At 37.8% G+C, this 20,896-nt stretch overlaps 1 protein-coding gene across 1 annotated transcript; it reads right to left on the bottom strand.

Moving 5' to 3' along the window:
- Positions 1-19,564: 19,564 nt before the first annotated feature.
- On the bottom strand, positions 19,565-19,906 carry LOC138890231 (uncharacterized mitochondrial protein AtMg00240-like). Its single transcript, XM_070173600.1, has one exon. It carries the CDS (start codon positions 19,904-19,906, stop codon positions 19,565-19,567), a length of 342 nt encoding a protein of 113 aa, XP_070029701.1.
- Positions 19,907-20,896: the final 990 nt, after the last annotated feature.

Genomic DNA, 20,896 nt, shown 5'->3' with positions numbered 1-20,896 from the left:
TTAGTAACTCAGAAGGAAAAGAAGACAATTCACACACAAAACCAAATATATAGCTAAATCCGTTTTTAGCTCCCCCGGCAACAGCGCCAAAAATTAATCTTGTCCAAGTCATACCTCTATTCGAGGTTATGAAATGGTCGATACAATAGTAATACCCAACTGAGAGTCGGGGTCGAATTCCAAAGGGAGGTATATGAATGGGATTTAGGAGTATATATTATGGTGACTGAGTTTGAACTATATTAGATTGCACTTCCACAAATATGGTTTTGTTTTACTTCTAAAATTATGCTAAGGTTTGTAATTCTAAAAATATTAAACTAGAGAATATTGTTTTCGGATGTTTTTCAAAGATAGAAAAAGGTTTAGGTCTATGACCTTCACCTAGGTATTTTCCTAACGGGTTCTAGACTTTAAAGCTTGTTTTGTTGGTTGGGGTGTATTGTAGCTATCAACACTCAATTACCCACTCAATACCTCTCGGTAAGAGCATGATTTTGCCCAATTTGGATTTCTCAAGTCCAAATGGGTATTGAACCAAATAGTTGATAAAATGCTCAAGTCGGGTTTTACTATCTCTATGTTCAACCCTTTAATTGGGATTATCAATCTCTTGATTTCATCCCAAATTCTTGTTAGCCAAGTTTTCCTAGACTAAGTATCTCTTTGTCAAGTAGAGACCAAGTCAAATAAGCATGAACTAATGTTTGTAACCATTAATTCTACAATAAAAAGCAAGAACAAGGCTAACTAATAAACACCCAACCATAAACAAGCCATAAATTAAATACCCAATAGGTTTACATACTAGGTTTGGGTCAAAACTCTAGTTAAAAATCTAGCTACTCATAATGGCTATGGAAGAAAATAAGGTAGAAAAGATGATAAAACTCATATTCAAAGATTAGAAGATAACAATACAGTGTTAAATCACCAAAGTAAGATAAAGTTGCCTAAAGCAGTAAAGAAAAATGGCAACAGGAGTTTCTATCTTCAAAACTTGACCTAAATTCATGAAACTATTCTATTTATATACAATTGGAAATTTCGGACAAAAATACCCTTTTGGAGGTTCTACGGCCGCACAATTCCATGTGCAATCCACACTTTTCTTCATACTTGACAGGAGTGGAATCTGTGGCCGCACAATTCTGGAATGCGGTCGCATGTCTCATGTTGTGCGGTCCGCACAAATCTAGGTGCAGCCACACAGTGCTCTTCTGCGGACCGCACATTTCTGAGTGCGGCCGCATGACTGACTTTTGCGGCCGCACATTGCTTGAACCTCATATGCACACTCTCTGAACTTCTGCTCTTTGGTAGCTTCTGTGACCGCACAATCACATTGCACTTCGGCTCTAATGGATTTCCTGCACATTCTGCGGCTGCAGATGGAATTCTGCGGTCCGCACTTTATGCCTTTGTGCCTGATTTTTGTCCTTGAGTTCAGATCACTCCTTTTTGAGCTGGATTTCATCTTTGTGACTCATTTTCTTATACTCCTACAATTAATCATATTTCATCAGTTTTCAGGAATACAATTAGACACTTTTGGACTAAAATAAAAGCTCAAAGGCGCTAATAAGTAGTCAAAATCCCCACTTATCAGTGGTCCCAAATGAAATCGATGACTTCCTTCTCCCTAACCTTCTCATATGCCTGGGCTTCCACCCACTTAGAAAAATAGGCATTCATAAACAATAAAAATTGATCCTTACCGGATGCTCATGGAAGGGGGCCAACGATGTCCATTCCCCACTTTATGAACGGCCATGGTGACAAAACCGAATATAGCAGCTCCCCAGGTTGATGAATCATCGGAGCATGTCTTTGACATTCATCGCATTTTCGTACGAACTCCTTCGCATCCTATTCTATATCGTTCCAGTAATAGCCGACTCTGATTATTATTTGAACCAATTATTCGGCGCCCTAATGATTTCCACAGGTGCCTTAGTGGATTTCCCTCAGAATGTACTCGATATCTCTTGGACCTAGACATATCGCGAGCGGGCCATTAAATGTTCTTCTGAAAAGGGTTTCGTCTTCGGACAAACTAAACCGCGCTGCTTTCATACGCAGGGCCCTCAATTCTTTTGGATCTGAGGGCAGTTTCCTGGTCTTCAGATATTCTATATATTTGTTTCTCTAGTCCCAAGTTAGGCTCGTTGTGTTTATATCGCCATGACCTTCTTACACTACCAATCTCATGAGTTGTACGAGTGCCCCCGAGTTGAATTTGTCATCCTCGGCCGATGAACCAAAGTTAGAAAGGGCATCGGCCTTGCTGTTTTGATCCCGAGGTACGTGTTACAAAGTCCACTCCTTGAACTGATGTAATGTTACCTGCAACTTATCCAGGTACCTTTGCATTCGTTCTTCTCTAACCTCGAACGTCCCATTAACTTGATTCACCACGAGGAGGGAGTCTCACTTAGCTTCGATCACCTCCGCCCCCAAGCTTTTAGCTAGTTTAAGACCTGCAATCATGGCCTCATATTCGGCCTCATTGTTAGTCAATTTTACAATCCTAATATATTGTCTAATAACATTGCCTGTTGGTGGCTTCAATATGATGCCAAGTCCGAACCCTTTTGCATTCGAGGCGTCGTCCATAAAGAGGGTCCAGATCCCCAAAGACGTCCCATAGTTTACCAACAACTCTCTTTCAACCTCGAGTATTAGGGCCGGCGTAAAGTCGGTCACGAAGTCTGCCAAAATTTGAGATTTAATGGCGGTCCGGGGTCGATATTCAATATTGTACCCGCTGATCTCCATGGTCCATTTGGCGAATCTTTTCGAGAGTTCGGGTTTATGCATTATATTTTGCAATGTGTAAGTAGTCACAACACATATAAGATGATATTAAAAATATGGTTTCAGCTTCCTAGAGGCGCTTAGCAAAGCGAGCGCCAATTTTTCTAGGTGAGGGTACCTAGTTTCGGCCTCACCTAGAGTCCTACTAACATAGTAAATTGGAAATTGCATACTTTGTTCTTCCCGGACCAGGACTCCACTTACCGCTATCTCCAATACTGCTAAGTACAAATATAGTTGTTCGTCTATCTTCGGCACGTGAAATAGTGGTGGGCTCGATAGATACCACTTGATTTCCTCCGAGGTCCGTTGGCACTCCAGGGTCCATGAGAAGTTACTCTTCTTCTTCAGGAGTGAGAAGAATCGGTGGCTCTTATTGGAGGACCTCAAGATGAATCGTCCCAGGGCAGCTATGCGTCCGGTTAATCTTTGCATGACCTTCGCGTTGTCCACAACCATGATATCTTCAATGGCTTTGATCTTTTCGGGGTTGATCTCGATTCCCTGGTTGGATACCATGAATCCGAGGAATTTACTTGATCCGACTCCAAACACATAGTTGCTTCATATTTTATTTCTTCAATATGCTGAAAGTTTTCTGCAAATGTTTTAAATGGTCCTCTACTCGCAAGGACTTAACCAACATATCGTCAATGTAAACCTCTATTTATATTCCTATCTGTTCCTCAAACATCCGGTTTACTAGGCATTGATAAGTGGCACCAGCATTTTTTTTATCCAAATGGCATCACGTTATAGCAGTATGTGTCGTACTTAGTGATGAAGGAGGTTTTTTCTGATCAACCAGGTTCATCCGCATTTGGTTGTACCCGGAGTCGGCATCAAGAAAACTGAGGATCTCGTGGCCCATCGATCATGCGATCGATATTGGGCAAAGGGAAGGAGTCCTTGGGACATGCCTTATTCAAATCCTTATAGTCTACACACCTTCTTAATTTATTCCCCTTTTTAGGGACTACCACTACGTTTGCTAACCAATCCGGGTATTTAACCTCCCGAATGGATCCTATTTTAAGGAGTTTAGATACCTCGTCCTTGATGAAAGCATGTTTGACCTCGGACTAGGGACTCTTCTGCTTGACCAGTGGAACTTCGGGTCTAGGCTTAGTTTGTGGGTGGTTATCTCCAACGGGATCCCTGTCATATCAAGGTGGGACCAAGCGAAATAATCTATGTTAGCTATAAGAAATTGAAGTGTTTTTTCCTAAGCTCGGGACTTAACCGGTATACCTTTCTATCGGGTAGATGCTCGATCAATATGACCTGTTCCAGCTCCTCGACCGTCGATTTAATGGTGTCGGAATCATCAAGGGCTATAAAAGACCTGGGAACCCCATAATCATTGTCTTTATTAGTCCCTTGCTTCTCCGATTGAGTTGGTCATTCCGTTGTACTTAAGAATATCGGGCATGCGGGACTTCTTAAGGATCGGTTTTGGAGCTGCGCTCGAAAGAAAATGTTTTTGCACAAACTTCTTGGAATCCAGGCCTTTCAGTATTGGCGGTGCTCCCGAAATTTGGTCGACCCTAGAATTGTAGGTTTCTACCTTTTTGTTATTAGCTTTGATTTTCTTTTCCCCTGATTCTATCCGTTTTGTCAGTTCCTCGAGCATTTTTATGATCTTGGGGTTAGTCCCTGATTCATTTTCATTCGACCTCTCTACGACCAGTTCGTCCTTGCAGGTGACTTCCTGGGACGGATCTGGTTCAATTCTGCTCGGTGGTAGCTTTGGTTCTACTGAGCTATCGCCGCTTGTTGAGCCTATAACATTTCGAAGATCATTCGTAAATTGATCCCGTCTCCTTCAATGTTTTGTGTATTTTGAGCTGCAAATCAGGCTCTACCACGGACGTTATTCTCGGGGTCGGTAAGCAGATTTGTATCGATAGCCACATGCGAGTTAGCATCAATTGGGTCCACGACCGGAATTCTAATGGGACCTAGGACCTACCGGTGGTATCCCGTCACTAGGCACTATGTGTTATTTTCATCGTGATGACCAGACTCGTTGTCAATAGATAAGGGTGCTGATTGTGAGTTGACATTTTGAGCTTTAACTGAAATTAGAGGCACTTCAAAGAACAAGTGTAAAGTAGTGTGTGTTATGGAAATTTGTATCAAATAACCACTATTATCTTTCGACCCACGGTAGGCGCCAAACTGTTTACCCTCAAAATCGGATAACAATTGAATTTGTAAGTGATTTTAATGATATGCGGATTAACTTGACACAAAGCGATAAATTAAGTTGCAATTGAAATAAATAATGGTAAAATAAATTCAAACCACACGAATTGAACAGTTACAGTCTTGGGACGTCTGTCACACTCGAACTGGATACACTTCGATCGATCTCAAGATATAGAAGAATAATAGTTGAAAGAGAGAATAATAATGTACTGCTTTGGAATGCATGTTACAATGTGTTAAACGAACTATCAGACCCCCTTTATATAATGCAGGAGTCCTACTTTAGGTACAATTCTATAAAAAAAAATCTTTTGATTTGCTGATTGCCGGTTCCTTATTGATACGTGCCGAGATTTCCGCCGTAATAGTCGACCGGTCATGGATATTTTGGCCTTCTGTTGGCTATGCTAACGATGTTTCTTCGAGCTCGTTCAGGGTTAGGGTCGATTCCGGGATCACGAGGTCAATGTTCTCGAAGGCAGGCGTTCTGACTCCGGGTTCTAGCCCAATGGGATTTGGAGTCGATCTTCAGTCCTTTATTGCCAAGTTCCGAGCTTGACCTACCATGTCGTAGGCGAGCTCGATTTCAACAGTATACAAACATGCACCTGGACACCAAGAACAAAGGTTTTCCTGTTTGCTGCTACCAGAAAATTTCCAGTTAAATCTTTTGTGCTACTACCAAGAAATTGAGGTCCAGGTAATTGGACGTACAAAATGAAAATAAATGATCATGCTTATTACTTTCTTGACGTTGTTTTAGAATCTATTTTCATTTTCTGAGTCCCAATCACCTGGACTTCAATTAATTGCAATGACTTGATAGGTTTGAGGGGGTTGGCAGTTAAAAGTAGATACTCCCTCCGTTTTAAAAAAATTAGCATTATTTTCTTACTAATTATTCATATATTTCTTTAATTATTCAAAGTTTATGAGTGCAGAATTTTAGTTCTTTTAAATTATTCTAACTTAATAATTTTTATATATTCAATGAATTTCTTAAGACAAATATAAAGTTTGTACCAAAGCTACTGGTTCGGTCGAACCCGTAGCCGAAGGGTTGGCTCCGCCTCTAGACACAAATGTGGTATGACTTTTATAAGACCACAAGTTTCAAAGTTTTATAAGGCACACAAATATTAATATGATATGTTTAAGATCACAAATTTCAAAAATCTTTATCTTTTCGTTAAACCTTGTGCCAAGTGAAACTAGGACAAACAAATTGCCCTTCGTTCCAACTTATGTGACGATGTTTGACTGAGCACAAAGTTTAACGGAATTTTTACATACCTATACACTATTGGAAACTTTATTACTCTCCCTACTCAAGTTTCACTTTAATTACCTCCTATATATAAAATTACCAATTATGTACATTTTTAGGATTTAAGGATAATTAATCAATTCCTACAATCACTGTAACATACAAATCTCACTCCCTCCATGTTTCTCTCTCCGTATCCCACTCCTCTCCCCCACGCATCTTGCACAAGAGAGCAGCAATTCCACCATTGACAACCATTAAAAAGCTTTGAAGCTTTGAATTCGAATTTGGGCTTCCAAAAAATATTATTTGTTTGAATTGGGTATTGTTGCAAAGAACTGGGATTCTCTCTACGTCTCTCTCTATCTCACAATCCCTAATTTCAGTAATATAAAGCTAAGGAAAAGAGAGTAACAATTCCACCATTGACAGCCATTAAAAAGCTTTGAAACTTTGAATTTGAATTTGGATTTTTAAAAACCATTATTTGTTTGGATTAGATGTTATTGCAAACAATTGAGAATATGGTTTGGAGTTTATATCTCAATTTTGAGGTTGTCTTGGTGAAGATTAGACTTGATTTTGTTTGAATTCGAGATTGAAACTCTAATAATAATAATAATAATAATAATAATAATAATAATAATAATAATAATAATAATAAGAAGAAGAAGAAGAAGAAGAAGAAGAAGAAGAAGAAGAAGAAGAAGAACTCGAAGAAGAAGAAGAAGAAGACATGACATATATTATACTGCAGAAATTGTAGTAAAATTCTAGAAAAATTATATTCTGTTGTTTATATATTTTTCTTTTATTTATTTAAAAATTGTATTATGTTGTTTATATATTTTTTATTTATTTAAATATTGTATGAAAGTTGAACAATATTGTATAAAAATTATATTTAAGTTGTATGATATTGTAGATGTATATAACTGAGTAGAAATAATATATGAAAATTGTAGATAAGTTGTATAATATCTAATTAGTTGTATGAAATTTATTTTTACTATGTATAAATCAGATACAAAATATACAAAAAACGTATTGTATAAAATTTGTATAAAATTTATATTTAAGTGATATGATATTGTAGTTATATATAACTTGATAGAAAAAATATATAAAAATTGTAATTGTATATCAATTGATAGATGCTCTGTAATGGCTGAAAGTAATGCGTCGTAGCTTGACTCCGAATTTATCATAATTTTGTCGACATTGAAATAAAATATCGTCCACTACTATTAAATTGGTAGATCAAGGGCACCCTCCATTGTATAGGCCAGTGACGTGGAGTGACTATTTAGGGACTGAGGCAAAGTATTTTGACAAAGCACTTTCGTCTGTGCGGCTTTGCGCTCCTCGTATTGGATTTGCCAATCCCAAAGATCATAATAGCGTCCAAGTTGGCTAATTTGACTTAGTAGTTTACCTTTTAATTTTTCTTTTTGGTCTGAAAATATAGTATCTACTTGTGTTCCTTTTAACTCTTTGGATTTTGTTTTTGTTGATATTCTAGAGAAAATGAAAAAGGTGTTAGATCATTTTATCAATGAAAAAGGGAATTTGCACACATAACATTTACGCCAAATTATATTACTTGTAGTTTACTATGATTAGTGATTAAAATGAACTATAATTAACTGGTAACAATTTATGTAAAGCTACATGACATATGTCATGTTAAAAAGCAATTTACAAGATACATTTGAGTTAAAAGAGAAGCAATTAGGCGTTGAAGAAGGAAAGAAATAGGAATCAAAAAGATTTGGAGTGTGGGCGAAAGATCTGGAGAGAAAAGAGGAAAGAGGAGAAAAAAAGAAGAAGGAAAAGGCACAAATAATAGATTTGGGAGCCTTTTAAGGTGGATTGTATATATTTTGTAAACAAAACTTGGTTATGTGAGTAATTAACTAAACATGGGCATTAAAGGTAATAAAGTTTCAAATAGTGTATAGGTATGAAAAAATTCAAGTTTAATTAGGTCACTCATTTGTTTTGTTTTGATTTCTTTGATCTGTTGTTCCTTTCCTGACTTTTCATTACATATTATTTAATTTGTTTTTATTTTTTCTGCTGTTAGTTTCTTGACTTTTTATTTCATGTTTCTTTTATTCAAATAGAAAATGCTTACAAATACAATGAAAAAAATATAATAAGTACATCACAATATTCAACAAAGGATGAAGTAAAAATATTCGTAAATCTGGACATCCTAATCATTATAATCTTATGTTTGTATTGGGAAAAAACTGAGTCTGAATATTGAAGATGACGTGTCATGACACGTGGACTGGTCAAAAGGTCAAAATGCAATAAACAGCCAAGAGGCACGGGAGACAACAGATAGGGGGAAGAAAACAACATAGATGTGGACCGTTACTCAAATAGGTACGACTTTCGTACCTATTCGAGTCATTTAAAAACCGAAAATCGTAAGAAGTTGAAGATACGAATCTGATGACGTAAAAGAGTCTAAATACAACATTAAATATCAAATACGTTAGAATATTTGAATTAAATAGAAATGATTGTGTAACATTTCTTTTAATGTCATTTATTGCCTCATTAAGACAAAGGCATTACATCTTCTCCTAGAATCAACCATAAAAGGAGAAGGAATCAACATCTGTAGACACACCAAATATTAGCGAGATTACACTGAAATACAAAACTACTTATTCTCAGAAATCTTCTATTATTTTAGTCTCATGATTATCAGTAACCCGAATTTCTCTTTATTTCTAGCTTTGACCAAAGACTTAGATTTTTGGTTAAACAAATTGGTTCCGTTACCGGGAATCTGATAATCTTTTCTTTTAAGCTACATTCTATCTGTTGTTACCATCATGTCAAACAACAATAACAACAACAACAGTAACAGTGAAAACACCTTGGGAAACCATGAAAATCAAATCCATCAAAATCAAGGAGATTTACAGAACATTGACGTGGTTCCCTCCCCTCAAAATTCACCAAGTCAATCTCGCGAATGCACTCCTGCTCCTGAATCTCGTGCTGATCAACAAGAGCAATCTGAACATTTTGAAGGGGCAGATGAAGCTTTACAAAAAGTAATTGATGCACGGGTTAGCAAAGCTCTTCAGGCTCTAGTTAGTCGATTACCTGTTGCACCACCCACACCTACACCTAATAATAATACATTGGAGAATCCTCGTTCTGGCCTTGTTAATTCTGGAAATGGAGGAACCCCCAGTGAACCACAGGAAGGAGAACCAGGTAATTCAAATAATTCTCATTTGCAAAATTTAGTACTAACTTTGCAGAAACAGCTTAAGGAATAGAATGAGCGCATCGAGCAAATCCCTGGAGTTCCCCCTTTAATCAAAGGAGTGGATGTGGATAAATACTCACAGCAACCTTGGAAACCAAGTGCTGCTCCCCTTCCAATCCCTAAAAAGTTCAAAATGCCTGACATCTCGAAATATGATGGCACAACAGACCCCCGTGGTCACGTAACTGCATTTACTACATGTGTAAAAGGCAACGACTTGACTAAGCAAGAAATTGAATCAGTGTTGGTCAAGAAATTTGGAGAAACACTCACCAAGGGTGCATTAACCTGGTATTCTCTTTTACCTGAAAATTCTATAAACTCTTTTGCTGAGCTTGCAGATTCTTTTATTAAAGCACACTCAGGAGCTCAAAAGGTTGAAAAAAGAATGGAAGACATTTTCAAAATTAAACAAGGGGACTCAGAGTTGCTTAGAGATTTTGTTGATAGATTCCAACGTGAGAGGATGACTTTGCCTCGTGTACCTGATAACTGGGCTGCAATAGCTTTTACAAGCAACTTAAATGACAAAAGTTTAGAAGCCACGAGAAGGCTTAGAGAAAGCCTTCGAGAGTTCCCTGCACCACGTGGAATGACGTTTATAACAGGTATAGTACGAAGTTGTGAATTGAGGAAGATACCGTACCTCAGTTTCATCATGAAGAAAGGAGCAAATCCAGGAGATCAGAAACAGAAAAAGATCAGGTAAAAATAGGTACGATCCATACATGGGACCTACGGGGAAAGACTCACGGTCAAAGCAGGATAGTCAACGATATGATCAAAAATCAAGGAACAGGGAATCTGGTTCTTCATCAAGATAAATGACCAAAACAAACAAGAGTCACGAGATGATGACAGAAGTTTAAAGGCAAGGTTCGGTGGATATAACTTTAATGTCACTACCTCCGAGCTCATAGCTGTTTTGAGGAGCATGGGAGATAAGGTACGACGGCCAAAAGAGATGCGGTCAAATCCAAATAGGCACAATCCAGACCATTGGTGTGAATTCCACAATGATCACGGGCATAAAACTTCAGAATGTAGATTCTTACAAAGTGAAGTGGATCATCTATTGAAACAAGGGTATCTCACTGAGTTATTTAGTGAGAAAGGTAAGCAAGCCTATATGAAAAATAGGCAAGAGCCACCAAAGCCCCCTTCACCCAGAGAACCGTGAATGTTATAAGTGGGGGAGAAGATATTCACGGTGTAACATATATGGCTTCCAACAAGGTTTCTAAAGTAACGATAACACACGGGAAACGGGTACGACAGGTTTTAGAAAATGAAAGTATTTCTTTCGATGATGCAGACACTGAAGGAGTAATGACCCCACATAACACGCACTGGTAATATCTTTACTTGTACATGATACTAAGGTAAAACGAGTTTTGATTGATCCAGGAAGTTCCGTAAATATTATACTATTAAGGGTATTACGTGAAATTCAAGCTGAAGACAAAATGATACCTAAGGCGCATACCTTGTCCGGGTTTGACAATTCAAGTGTAGTAACAAAAGGATAGGTAATTCTAACAACTTTTGTTGTAGGTGTTGTTAAAGAAACTAAATTTCAGGTAGTAGATATGGAAATGACTTACAATATGATCATGGGGAGACCTTGGATCCATGAAATGGATGATGTCCCATCAACTCTACACCAAGTTATTAAATTCCCATCACCGTGGGGAATTTGCCAAATTCGTGGGGATCAGCAGACAGCCAGGAGTATCAACACTGTTACAGATACGAGCACCGTGAATAAAGAAAAATAGCAATTACAGGAAACAGTTGAAAGTATCAAGGATCAAACCTCAACTGAACAAGAAAAGACAGATTTAGACTCGAGACCTGATACAATTCAAGAACCTGAAGAAAATGAAAATATCAAAACAACAATTAAAGAGATCGAGGCAGTGATATTATTTGAGCAATGGCCTTAACGGAAGGTTTATGTTGGAGCCAATCTAAGCTCAGACATGCGAGATATGTTGATTGAATTTTTAAAAGCTAACGTGGAATGTTTTGCTTGGTCCCATGCTGATATGACAGGGATACCACCGGATGTGATGACTCACAAACTAAATGAAGACCCATCCTTCACACCAGTAAAGCAAAAGAAAAGAAAGCAAGGAGCTTTCAAAAATCAGGTGATTCAAGATGAGGTCCAAAAGCTATTGAAAATTGGGTCAATCCGCGAGGTAAAGTATCCTAATTGGTTAGCAAACACAGTTGTTGTACCTAAGAAAAACGGTAAGTGGCGAGTTTGCGTGGATTATACAGATCTTAACAAAGCCTGCCCAAAAGATTATTTCCCTTTACCGCATATAGATCAATTAATTGATGCAACTGCCGGGCATGAACTTTTGAGTAGATGCATATTCGGGGTACAACCAAATTAAAATGGACCCCAGTGATGAAGAAAAAACTTCTTTCATCACATAAAAGGGGACTTACTGTTATAAAGTAATGCCCTTTGGTCTCAAAAATGCTGGAGCAACCTATCAAAGGCTGGTCACCAAAATGTTCCAAGAACATTTAGGAAAAACCACGGAGGCATATATAGACGATATGCTCGTCAAAACCAAGCATTCTCATGATCATATTTCTCATTTATCTGTTACATTTGAAATTTTACGAAAATTTAATATGAAACTCAATCCAGAAAAATGTGCATTTGGGGTTGCCTCAGGCAAATTTTTGGGTTTTCTCGTTTCTAACCGTGGTATTGAGGTAAATCCTTCTCAGATCAAAGTAATAGAGGAGATCCTTGATATCCTTACGAGTAAAAAAGAAGTCCAAAGGCTAACTGGAAGAATTGTAGCTTTGGGGAGATTTATTCCCAAATCTTCAGAAAAATGTTTAAAAATTTTCTCCGCACTCAAAAAGCAAGATCATTTTGAATGGAACGAAGATTGCCAAAAAGCCCTTAGAAATTTAAAAGCTTACTTGTCAAATCCACCACTATCGGCAAATCCAAAAGAAGGAGAAAAACTACTCATCTATTTGGCCATGTCAGAAGTTGCGGTAAGTGATGTTTTAGTCCGTGAGGACCAAGGTAAACAATCTCCTATCTATTATGTAAGCAAGTCTTTATTAGATGCTGAAACACGATCCACAACTAGAAAAATTAGCATTAGCTTTGATCATGGCATCTAGAAAATTAAGACCTTATTTTCAATGTCATCCCATTGTTGTAGTTACTGCTTTTCCATTACGAAACATTTTGCATAAACATGAATTGTCAGGGAGGTTAGCAAAATGGGCTATAGAATTAAGTGAATACGAAATCATTTATCAACCTAGGACTGCTATAAAATCTCAAGTATTAGCCGATTTCGTAGCTGATTTTAGCCAGGGGATGCATTTAGAAGCAGAAAAAGAATTACAAGTTTTTAATGGTGCAAACCCGGGGACTTGGATTTTATTCACTGATGGTTCGTCTAATGTAAAAGGAGCATGCCTAGGGATAGTTCTCATACCACCTACGGGTGAGACTATTAGACAGGCTATAAAATGTCATTCTATAACTAACAATGAAGCAGAGTATGAGGCTGTAATTACAGGTCTAGAATTGGCACGAGAACTCGGCATAACACAAATTATAATCAAGAGTGATTCTCAACTCGTGGTCAATCAAATTCTGGGGACTTATACAGCCAGGGAGATACGAATGCAAGAATATCTCGAAAAGGTACGGGAACTAATAAAGCAATTCCAAACTTGGAAGGTAATGCAGATCCCAAGAGATGAGAATGTGGAGGCAGATGCTTTAGCTAATCTCGTATCTGCAACAGACGTAGCAAACGACGCAAATGCTTCAGTCGTGCATTTATTTCATTCCGTTCTCGAACCTGATAAGAACGAGGTAAATTTTAATCATTTAACATGGGATTGGAGAAACGAAATTATTGCTTTTTTACAGCGCGGAAGCGTGCCTGCTGACAAAAGAAAAGCTTATGCACTTCGCAAAAAAGCTGCTCGTTATTGTTTACATCAAGGAAATCTTTATCGAAAGATGTTCGGTGGGCCATTAGCAAGGTGTCTCGGACTTTCTCAACAGAATATGTGATGATAGAAGTACATGAAGGACATTGTGAAAATCACGCAGGAGGAAGGTCGCTGGTAAAAACACTGATTCGAGCAGGGTATTATTGGCCTAAAATGGAAGAAGAAGCAAACGGTTTCGTGTCCAAGTGTGATAAATGTCAAAGATACGACAATAATATGCATAGACCAGTTGAGTTATTGCACCTTGTTATAGCTCTGTGGCCCTTTATGAAATGGGGAATGGATATCGTAGGTCCATTGCCATACGCAAAAGGTCAGGTGAAATTTCTACTTGTACTTATAGATTATTTCACTAAATGGGTAGAAGCAGGAGCATTTAAACAGGTACGAGAGAAGGAAGTTAAAGACTTCATTTGGAGAAATATAATATGTCGTTTTGGAGCACCAAAGGAAATCGTGTGTGACAACGGTCCGCAATTCATAGGAGCTCAAATCACTGAATTTTGTCAAAGTTGGCAAATTAAAAGGATAACATCTACACCATACCATCCAGTGGGTAATGGACAAGCGGAATCCACAAACAAGGTCATTATCAACAACTTGAAGAAAAGGTTACAGGATTCAAAAGGTAATTGGCCTGAGGTATTACCTGGTGTATTATGGGCTTATCGTACAACGACAAAAACAAGCACGGGAGAAACACCATTTTCAATGGTTTATGGTGCGGAGGCCTTAATTCCAGTTGAAATAGGAGAACCGAGCACACGGTACGTTCAAGCAACGGAGGAATCAAATTATGAAGAGATGCGGGTGAACCTTGATTTGCTCGAAGGAAGAAGAGAAGCTGTATTAATAAGGATGGCAGCACAAAAGCAAGTAATTGAACGGTATTATAACAGGAAAGCACGCCTCAGATTCTTTAAAATTGGGGACTTCGTGCTTAAAAAGGTGTTCCAATCTACAAAAGCTGCTAATTCAGGAAAGCTAAGTCCAACATGGGAAGGACCCTACAGAGTTCGTGACATTGCGGGAAAAGGAGCATACGAGTTGGAGACAATGGATGGCAAGGTTCTACCCTCGCATTGGAATGATGTCCACCTAAAGAGATATTATTTCTGAGAAAGCACCTACGATCAGGTATCGCTGTATTAGAATTTTTCTTTGAATTGTTAAAATTTTACTAACAATTTTAGATGCTAGGCAAAAACCCTAACTCGTGCCAAATGATGAGTCACGACCTGCACGGCAAAATGGAATATTCTAAAATTCCCAGCCCAGGGTTACAAATTAATCTGATGGAAATACACACGGGTTAGGCAGTCTTTATCTTTAATCGCACTTCCGAGTCCCGTATATTTTTCTGTTTTCAGGAAAAAGGACCAAATTGTGAGAAACAAACAAGTGCTCGAGGCTTCATACTTCAGCGCTCAAACACTTGGGGGACTGCATATTGTACACAACTACGTGCAGTAAGACGGAGACGTAAATCGAAACAAGTGTCGAGCAAAAGTTACGGAACCTCAGAATTCATCATTGTGTTCTTTCCTATCAAAACAAAGGAAGATGCAAAACATTCATCATAGTGTTCTTTCCCATGAGAACAACGGAATCACCTCTCAAACCCTTCCTAATACATTAAGATAGGGTCATGATTATGTATTGAAACAGGTTATAAGAAAAAACCTTGTTGAATAGTATTTACTTTATAAAAACTGTTACAAGAAAAACAGTTACGAGAAAGTTATAGATGTATCTCAATACATGTAATATTCAAAAGCTTGTCCAAGTTCATGAATAAAAACTTGTCAAAGTTGTTTCAAACAAGACATGTGTGTTCCTATTTTTTTCATCGTATTATAACACCATTATGAAGCTGAGACGTCTTCTTCATTAAGTGTCGATATATAAAAGGGCCCTCTTTTATAAACCTCATGTTAATAAGTCATGAGAAGAATCATAAAGCATTTTCAAAGGATAAAAATGCTAAACTATTCTATAAGTCCTAAGTAGATAAGGAAAAGGCAAGAATAGAGCACATTGAAGTACTAACAAACTTCTTGATATAATTAAAAAATTTAAGTAGAAACTTAGTCAACAAAAAGTTTATACAAGTGTCCCATTATGATAACTGAGGACTTTCACAAAAAAATCCCTTAAAAAAATAACTAAGGGATAAAACCATCATCCAACAAAGAAAGTAAAAACAAAGTCTGGAAATTTAACTGGTCACTGAAGGGGTTGGCACATCAGAAGTTGCAATATTAATTTCACTTTCAGAAACAGTCATAGGCACGGCTTTCAAGATTGAATCTACCCAACCACGGAAATTAGGAACGGGTCCCACATCTCCCATAGTTTCTACAGAAAAGCAAAAAGAGACGAAATTATAAAAAAAATTGAAATTCTTAAAGATAGGTACGGTAAGTAAAAAAAAAAACTTACGTGCAAAGTTCCACTTCTCAGGGAAGGGGATATTTGTTTCACCCACCAAATCAATTGTGTGTACAACAACATAACGAGTGTACCATCCACGATCCTTGTCATCTTCAGGGCTTACCAAGACCCTTTTACTTCTTGCAGTTAAAGTAAAAACCCCATGGAGGAATAATTTGGGGTGGTAAAGATGAATAAGTGGGGGAAGGTAAGGCTAACATTGGCTTTTACAGACAAGTACCTCAAACAAGCCACTGCTATCCATACAAGGGGGCCAATTTGTCCCAAACAAATTTTGAAAAAGCGACAGAAATCAAGTATAACTGGGTCAATAGCAGGAATAAATCCCAAAGTGAATGGGTAAGTATAAACAAAAGAAAATCCAATCCTAAAAGAAGATATTCTTTGGTTTGGATTAGGGATCACTATACGAAGATCACTTCTCCAGTTGCAATCTTTTCGAACAATAGAAATCAAAGGTTCAGTGATTAGAGAAGGAAAAGTGTCAGCTTTCTCTAAATTAACAACTTGTTCACGAAGAGATTTTCTATCATTCTCAAAGGATAAGTCATTGGGTACTATTTCCTCAACTAAAGGCTCTTGAAGAGGCTCAGAAAGTTCTTTACCTTTAGAAGAGGATTTCTTAGTGATAGAACCTCTAGAAATAGTGCCAAAACTAGAAGGAGTGATGGAACCAGAGGAACCACCACGAACGGATCCTAGGCTACGAAGCCTGCCACCTCTACCCCTTCTATGTCTTACAGGGGCGTTGGGGAAGCTATCAAGAACTGAGATTCTCTTAGGGTTAGCATTCGGAGACGCCATTACAGAGAAAGGATGAACTAAAGGAAAAGAAGGTTAAATATGTAAATAATAGCAATCGTCAAACAAAGAAGTGTAATGATGAAAAACCTATAATAAAGGCAACTATCACTTCGTGAATAGAGAGGATGAAGAAGCCTTAAAAAAGGCTGTAGAATTACAAAGCCAATCAGAAGGTGACATGTGTGCAGAGCATTAAAAAGAAAAGACAACTGAAGCGTCAGTACTGACATAGCATTGATTACGGCGAAAATTCCTTTTTCGTGAAGATCCACTTCCCAAATATTTAATTGATAAATAAATGAAAAGTGAGGGGACTATCTGTATTGGGAAAAAACTGAGTCTGAATATTGAAGATGACGTGTCATGACACGTGGACTGGTCAAAAGGTCAAAACGCAATAAACAACCAAGAGGCACGGGAGACAACGGATAGGGGGAAGAAAACAACATAGGTATGGACCGTTACTCAAATAGGTACAAGTCTCGTACCTATTCGAGTCATTTAAAGACCGAAGATCGGAAGAAGTTGAAGATACGAATCTGATGACGTAAAAGAGTCTAAATACAACATTAAATATCAAATACGTTATAATATTTGAATTAAATAGAAATGATTGTGTAACGTTTCTTTTAATGTCATTTATTGCTCATAATTGCCTCATTAAGACAAAGGCATTACATCTTCTCCTAGAATCAACTGTAAAAGGAGAAGGACTCAACATTTGTAGACACACGAAATATTATCGAGATTACACTGAAATACAAAACTACTTATTCTCAGAAATCTTCTATTATTTTAGTCTCCTGATTATCAGTAACCCAAATTTCTCTTTATTTCTAGCTTTGACCAAAGACTCAGATTTTTGGTTAAACAATGTTACCAGTTCAGACCTGGGGATCGTCTTCCTGCATAGGCACACCAAACTCAAACTGCCTTCAGTTCCACATAAGATTTTTTTTCCCACTGCCTTTGGCTACTTTAACCATACCAAAAAATCCAATGAATAATGTTACTTATATTTAGTGGTTTGAATATGAGAACCGTGGTGTGTGGGCATCAAATTACTCTGCTGTGCTAATCAATATTTTCAAACCGTCCTTCCCCATCTTAATTAAAGAAATGGAGCGCGATGTTTTCACTACAACTTTAACAAAGTTTCCTATTCTACCAGATAATAGTGATCATACTCGGGCAGATATAACGATTTCATTGAATAGCTCTTACGTTCTTCTAAACGAAGTTTATTTTTGCCTTTATGCAACTGTAACATATTTGTAAATTGTTCATCCAATGCGAACTTACGTAGATATGGCAATAAAAAAGTTATATGGTGGGATAGTTAAATTATTGTTGAATATTCTTTGCTCTTACCTAATTATGACCTAGAATTGCTCCTTTCAGACCTAATTCGGGAGTGCCGTTAACATTGTCATTTAAAAGAAAGTAATTATGAAAAGATGGCGGCAAAGAAGTTTTCCATCGAAATGTATAGATAAAAGGGAGTATTAAGTTTGAGGGCTTCGCTCGCAAGGGTTGACTGAGTTAGTTGGGTGAGTGGCTTTTCACAAAGAAAATTTGAGATCGATTCCCCTTACCAACAGCCTCCTCAATCATAACTTGTCGCATTGGACTTGCCGAGTGCGCTTTATATCTCCTATGTGATTTGCGAGCTATTGTATTGCGCACTCAATAAGACAAGTTTGAGGGCTTATGAAATGCAACTTTCTGCATGTGCAAAGACTGAAGAAAGAGATAGTAAATGCTCAAAGGTCATAATTACAAAAATATACTGGAGTTTAAACTGCAGCTAAATTTTCATTTAATTGAAGGGGTTAAATTTTGAAAACAATACAGTAATAATTCCCTAAGTTGAATAACCTTTGTTGCAGGGTCTACCTTCTAAATCCATAAGATTTCGTATCTTTCTAACTCAGTGTCACTATCCACTACTTTTTATTTTAGCGTCAGATTTAGGGCTTGATCATCTGATAATGTGTTGCTGGTCCTAGTCATTTTAGATGTGTCAAGATTATGAGCTCTGAGTGAGCTCTACTCCTCCTCCAATGGAGAATTCAGAACATTCTAGAATATGTAGTTCGGAAAGAGAGAAATGAACAGTGCGGAGTCTTTGATTTGGAAAATGAAATTCAAAATATCGATTACTGAGTATTGTCCTCTTTATACATATAAGCAACAAAGAATACAACAACTAAACTAACTAGGCTAACAGCTGGAACCTAACTAATGCTATGCTGACTCGGCAATGTATATACAAGTGTAATACACGTGTGTATAAATATAGAATATAATCTCAATATCTCCCCTCAAGTTGGAGGTGAGCTAATCACAGCCAACTTGCCAAGAACAAAGGAATGCTTCACCTCAGTGAGTGCTTAAGTGAGAACATCTGCCAGTTACTCTGTAGTGCCAATGTGGTGCAAGGAAATAAGGCCCTCCTGAAGCTTGGTGAGCACAAAATGGCAATCCACTTCAACGTGTTTTGTTCGCTCATGAAATACATGATTCCTTGTAATGTGTAGAGCAGACTGGCTATCACAATGTACAAGTATGGGCAAGGAGACTGGAATAGTGTTTTCTTCAAACAACATGTATAGCCATACTAGCTCGCCTACCATCTTCCTAAGTGCTCTGTAATCTGCTTCTGTTGAGGACAAGGAAATAGTTTCCTGTTTCTTGGACTACCAGCTCACAGGACTACCTCCTAGAAGGATAATGTAACTAGACACAGACCTCCTAGAATCAGGGCAGACTGCCCAGTCAGAATCACAATAAGCAGTGATGGAAAGATCAGATGCATTGCTGAAGTATAGGCCCAAAGTAGGGTCTTTCTTGAGGTACCTCAACATGTGATAAGCTGCATGTAGATGGGGTTTCCTGGGATCTTGCATAAATTGACTCAAATGTTGGACCCCATAATCTATATCCAACCTGGTGTTTGTAAGAAAATTTGACTTCCCAACCAATCTTCTGTAAAAGGTAGGATCGGATAAAGGAGTGCCCTCCTTAGCCTTCAATTTCATTGTAGAATCAAGAGGAGAGGTCAGGCTGGTTGAGTGCAGGCAATCATATTCTTTCAGAAAGTCCAGAACAAATTTTCTCTATGAGATAATAATACCATCTTCCCTGTAAAGGACCTCTAGTCCTAGAAAATAATGCAGTTGTCCCAAGTCTTTTATTTTGATTCTATCACGTAAGAAAGCTTTGAGCTGACTAATTTCCTCTAAATCAGTCCCTGTAAATAGAACATCATCAACATAAACTGCTACAAAAATAGTTGAAGAACCTTGCTTCTTGTAGAACATGGAATAATCATGCAAATGTGTGTATCCTCTTGTGTACAAGGCCTCAGTCAACTTATCATACCACTGCCTACTAGCTTGTTTCGGCCCATAGAGGGACTTGTTCAGCTTGGAGACTAAGTTTGGTGGTTTCAGCTCAAGCCCTGGTGGAGCCTTCATGTATACTTCCTCATGCAGATCTCCATTGAGAAATGTATTATTTACGTCTAATTGGTAAATCTACCATCTCTTCTTAGCTGCAATGGCAATTAGCAGCAATGGTTATCTTGAACACGTGAGAAAAGGTCACAGTGTAATCTATTCCAACTTGTTATGTGTACTCCTTCACAACTCGTCTGACTTTGTACCTTTCTATGCTACCATCTGCTCTATATTTTACCTTGTACACCCATCTACAACTAATGACATGTTTCCCCTTTGGTAAAGGTGTCGACGCCCCCTTTTTCTCTAACTGTGGGGTCAGAAATCGGGTATATGACATTGGGAGGACAACTCTATTCCCTTTCGATAATTGGGTTTAGAAGTTGAAGAGTCACCACCTAATGATTATAGTGCATTAAGACACTTTTTTAGAAGAGTTTGAGTTGGAAAACCAGAGTTCGGGTAAAGGCTAGAAATTATCTCGAGAGGAAGGTGTTAGGAACCCCTCAAGATCCACTAGTGTGGTTCCCGGCCATGTTACAATTGTGACTTTACAAGTAAACAATCAAG

Source organism: Nicotiana sylvestris, chromosome 4 (assembly GCF_000393655.2).
Source record: "Nicotiana sylvestris chromosome 4, ASM39365v2, whole genome shotgun sequence".
In the NCBI taxonomy this organism is placed as follows: domain Eukaryota; kingdom Viridiplantae; phylum Streptophyta; class Magnoliopsida; order Solanales; family Solanaceae; genus Nicotiana; species Nicotiana sylvestris.
This window is presented reverse-complemented; position numbering and strand designations above follow the sequence as displayed.

Bases quoted from the DNA above. Each gene is read 5' to 3' on its own strand.
- LOC138890231 (XM_070173600.1), bottom strand. From the start codon at position 19,906: ATGAAATTGAAGGCTAAGGAGGGCACTCCTTTATCCGATCCTACCTTT.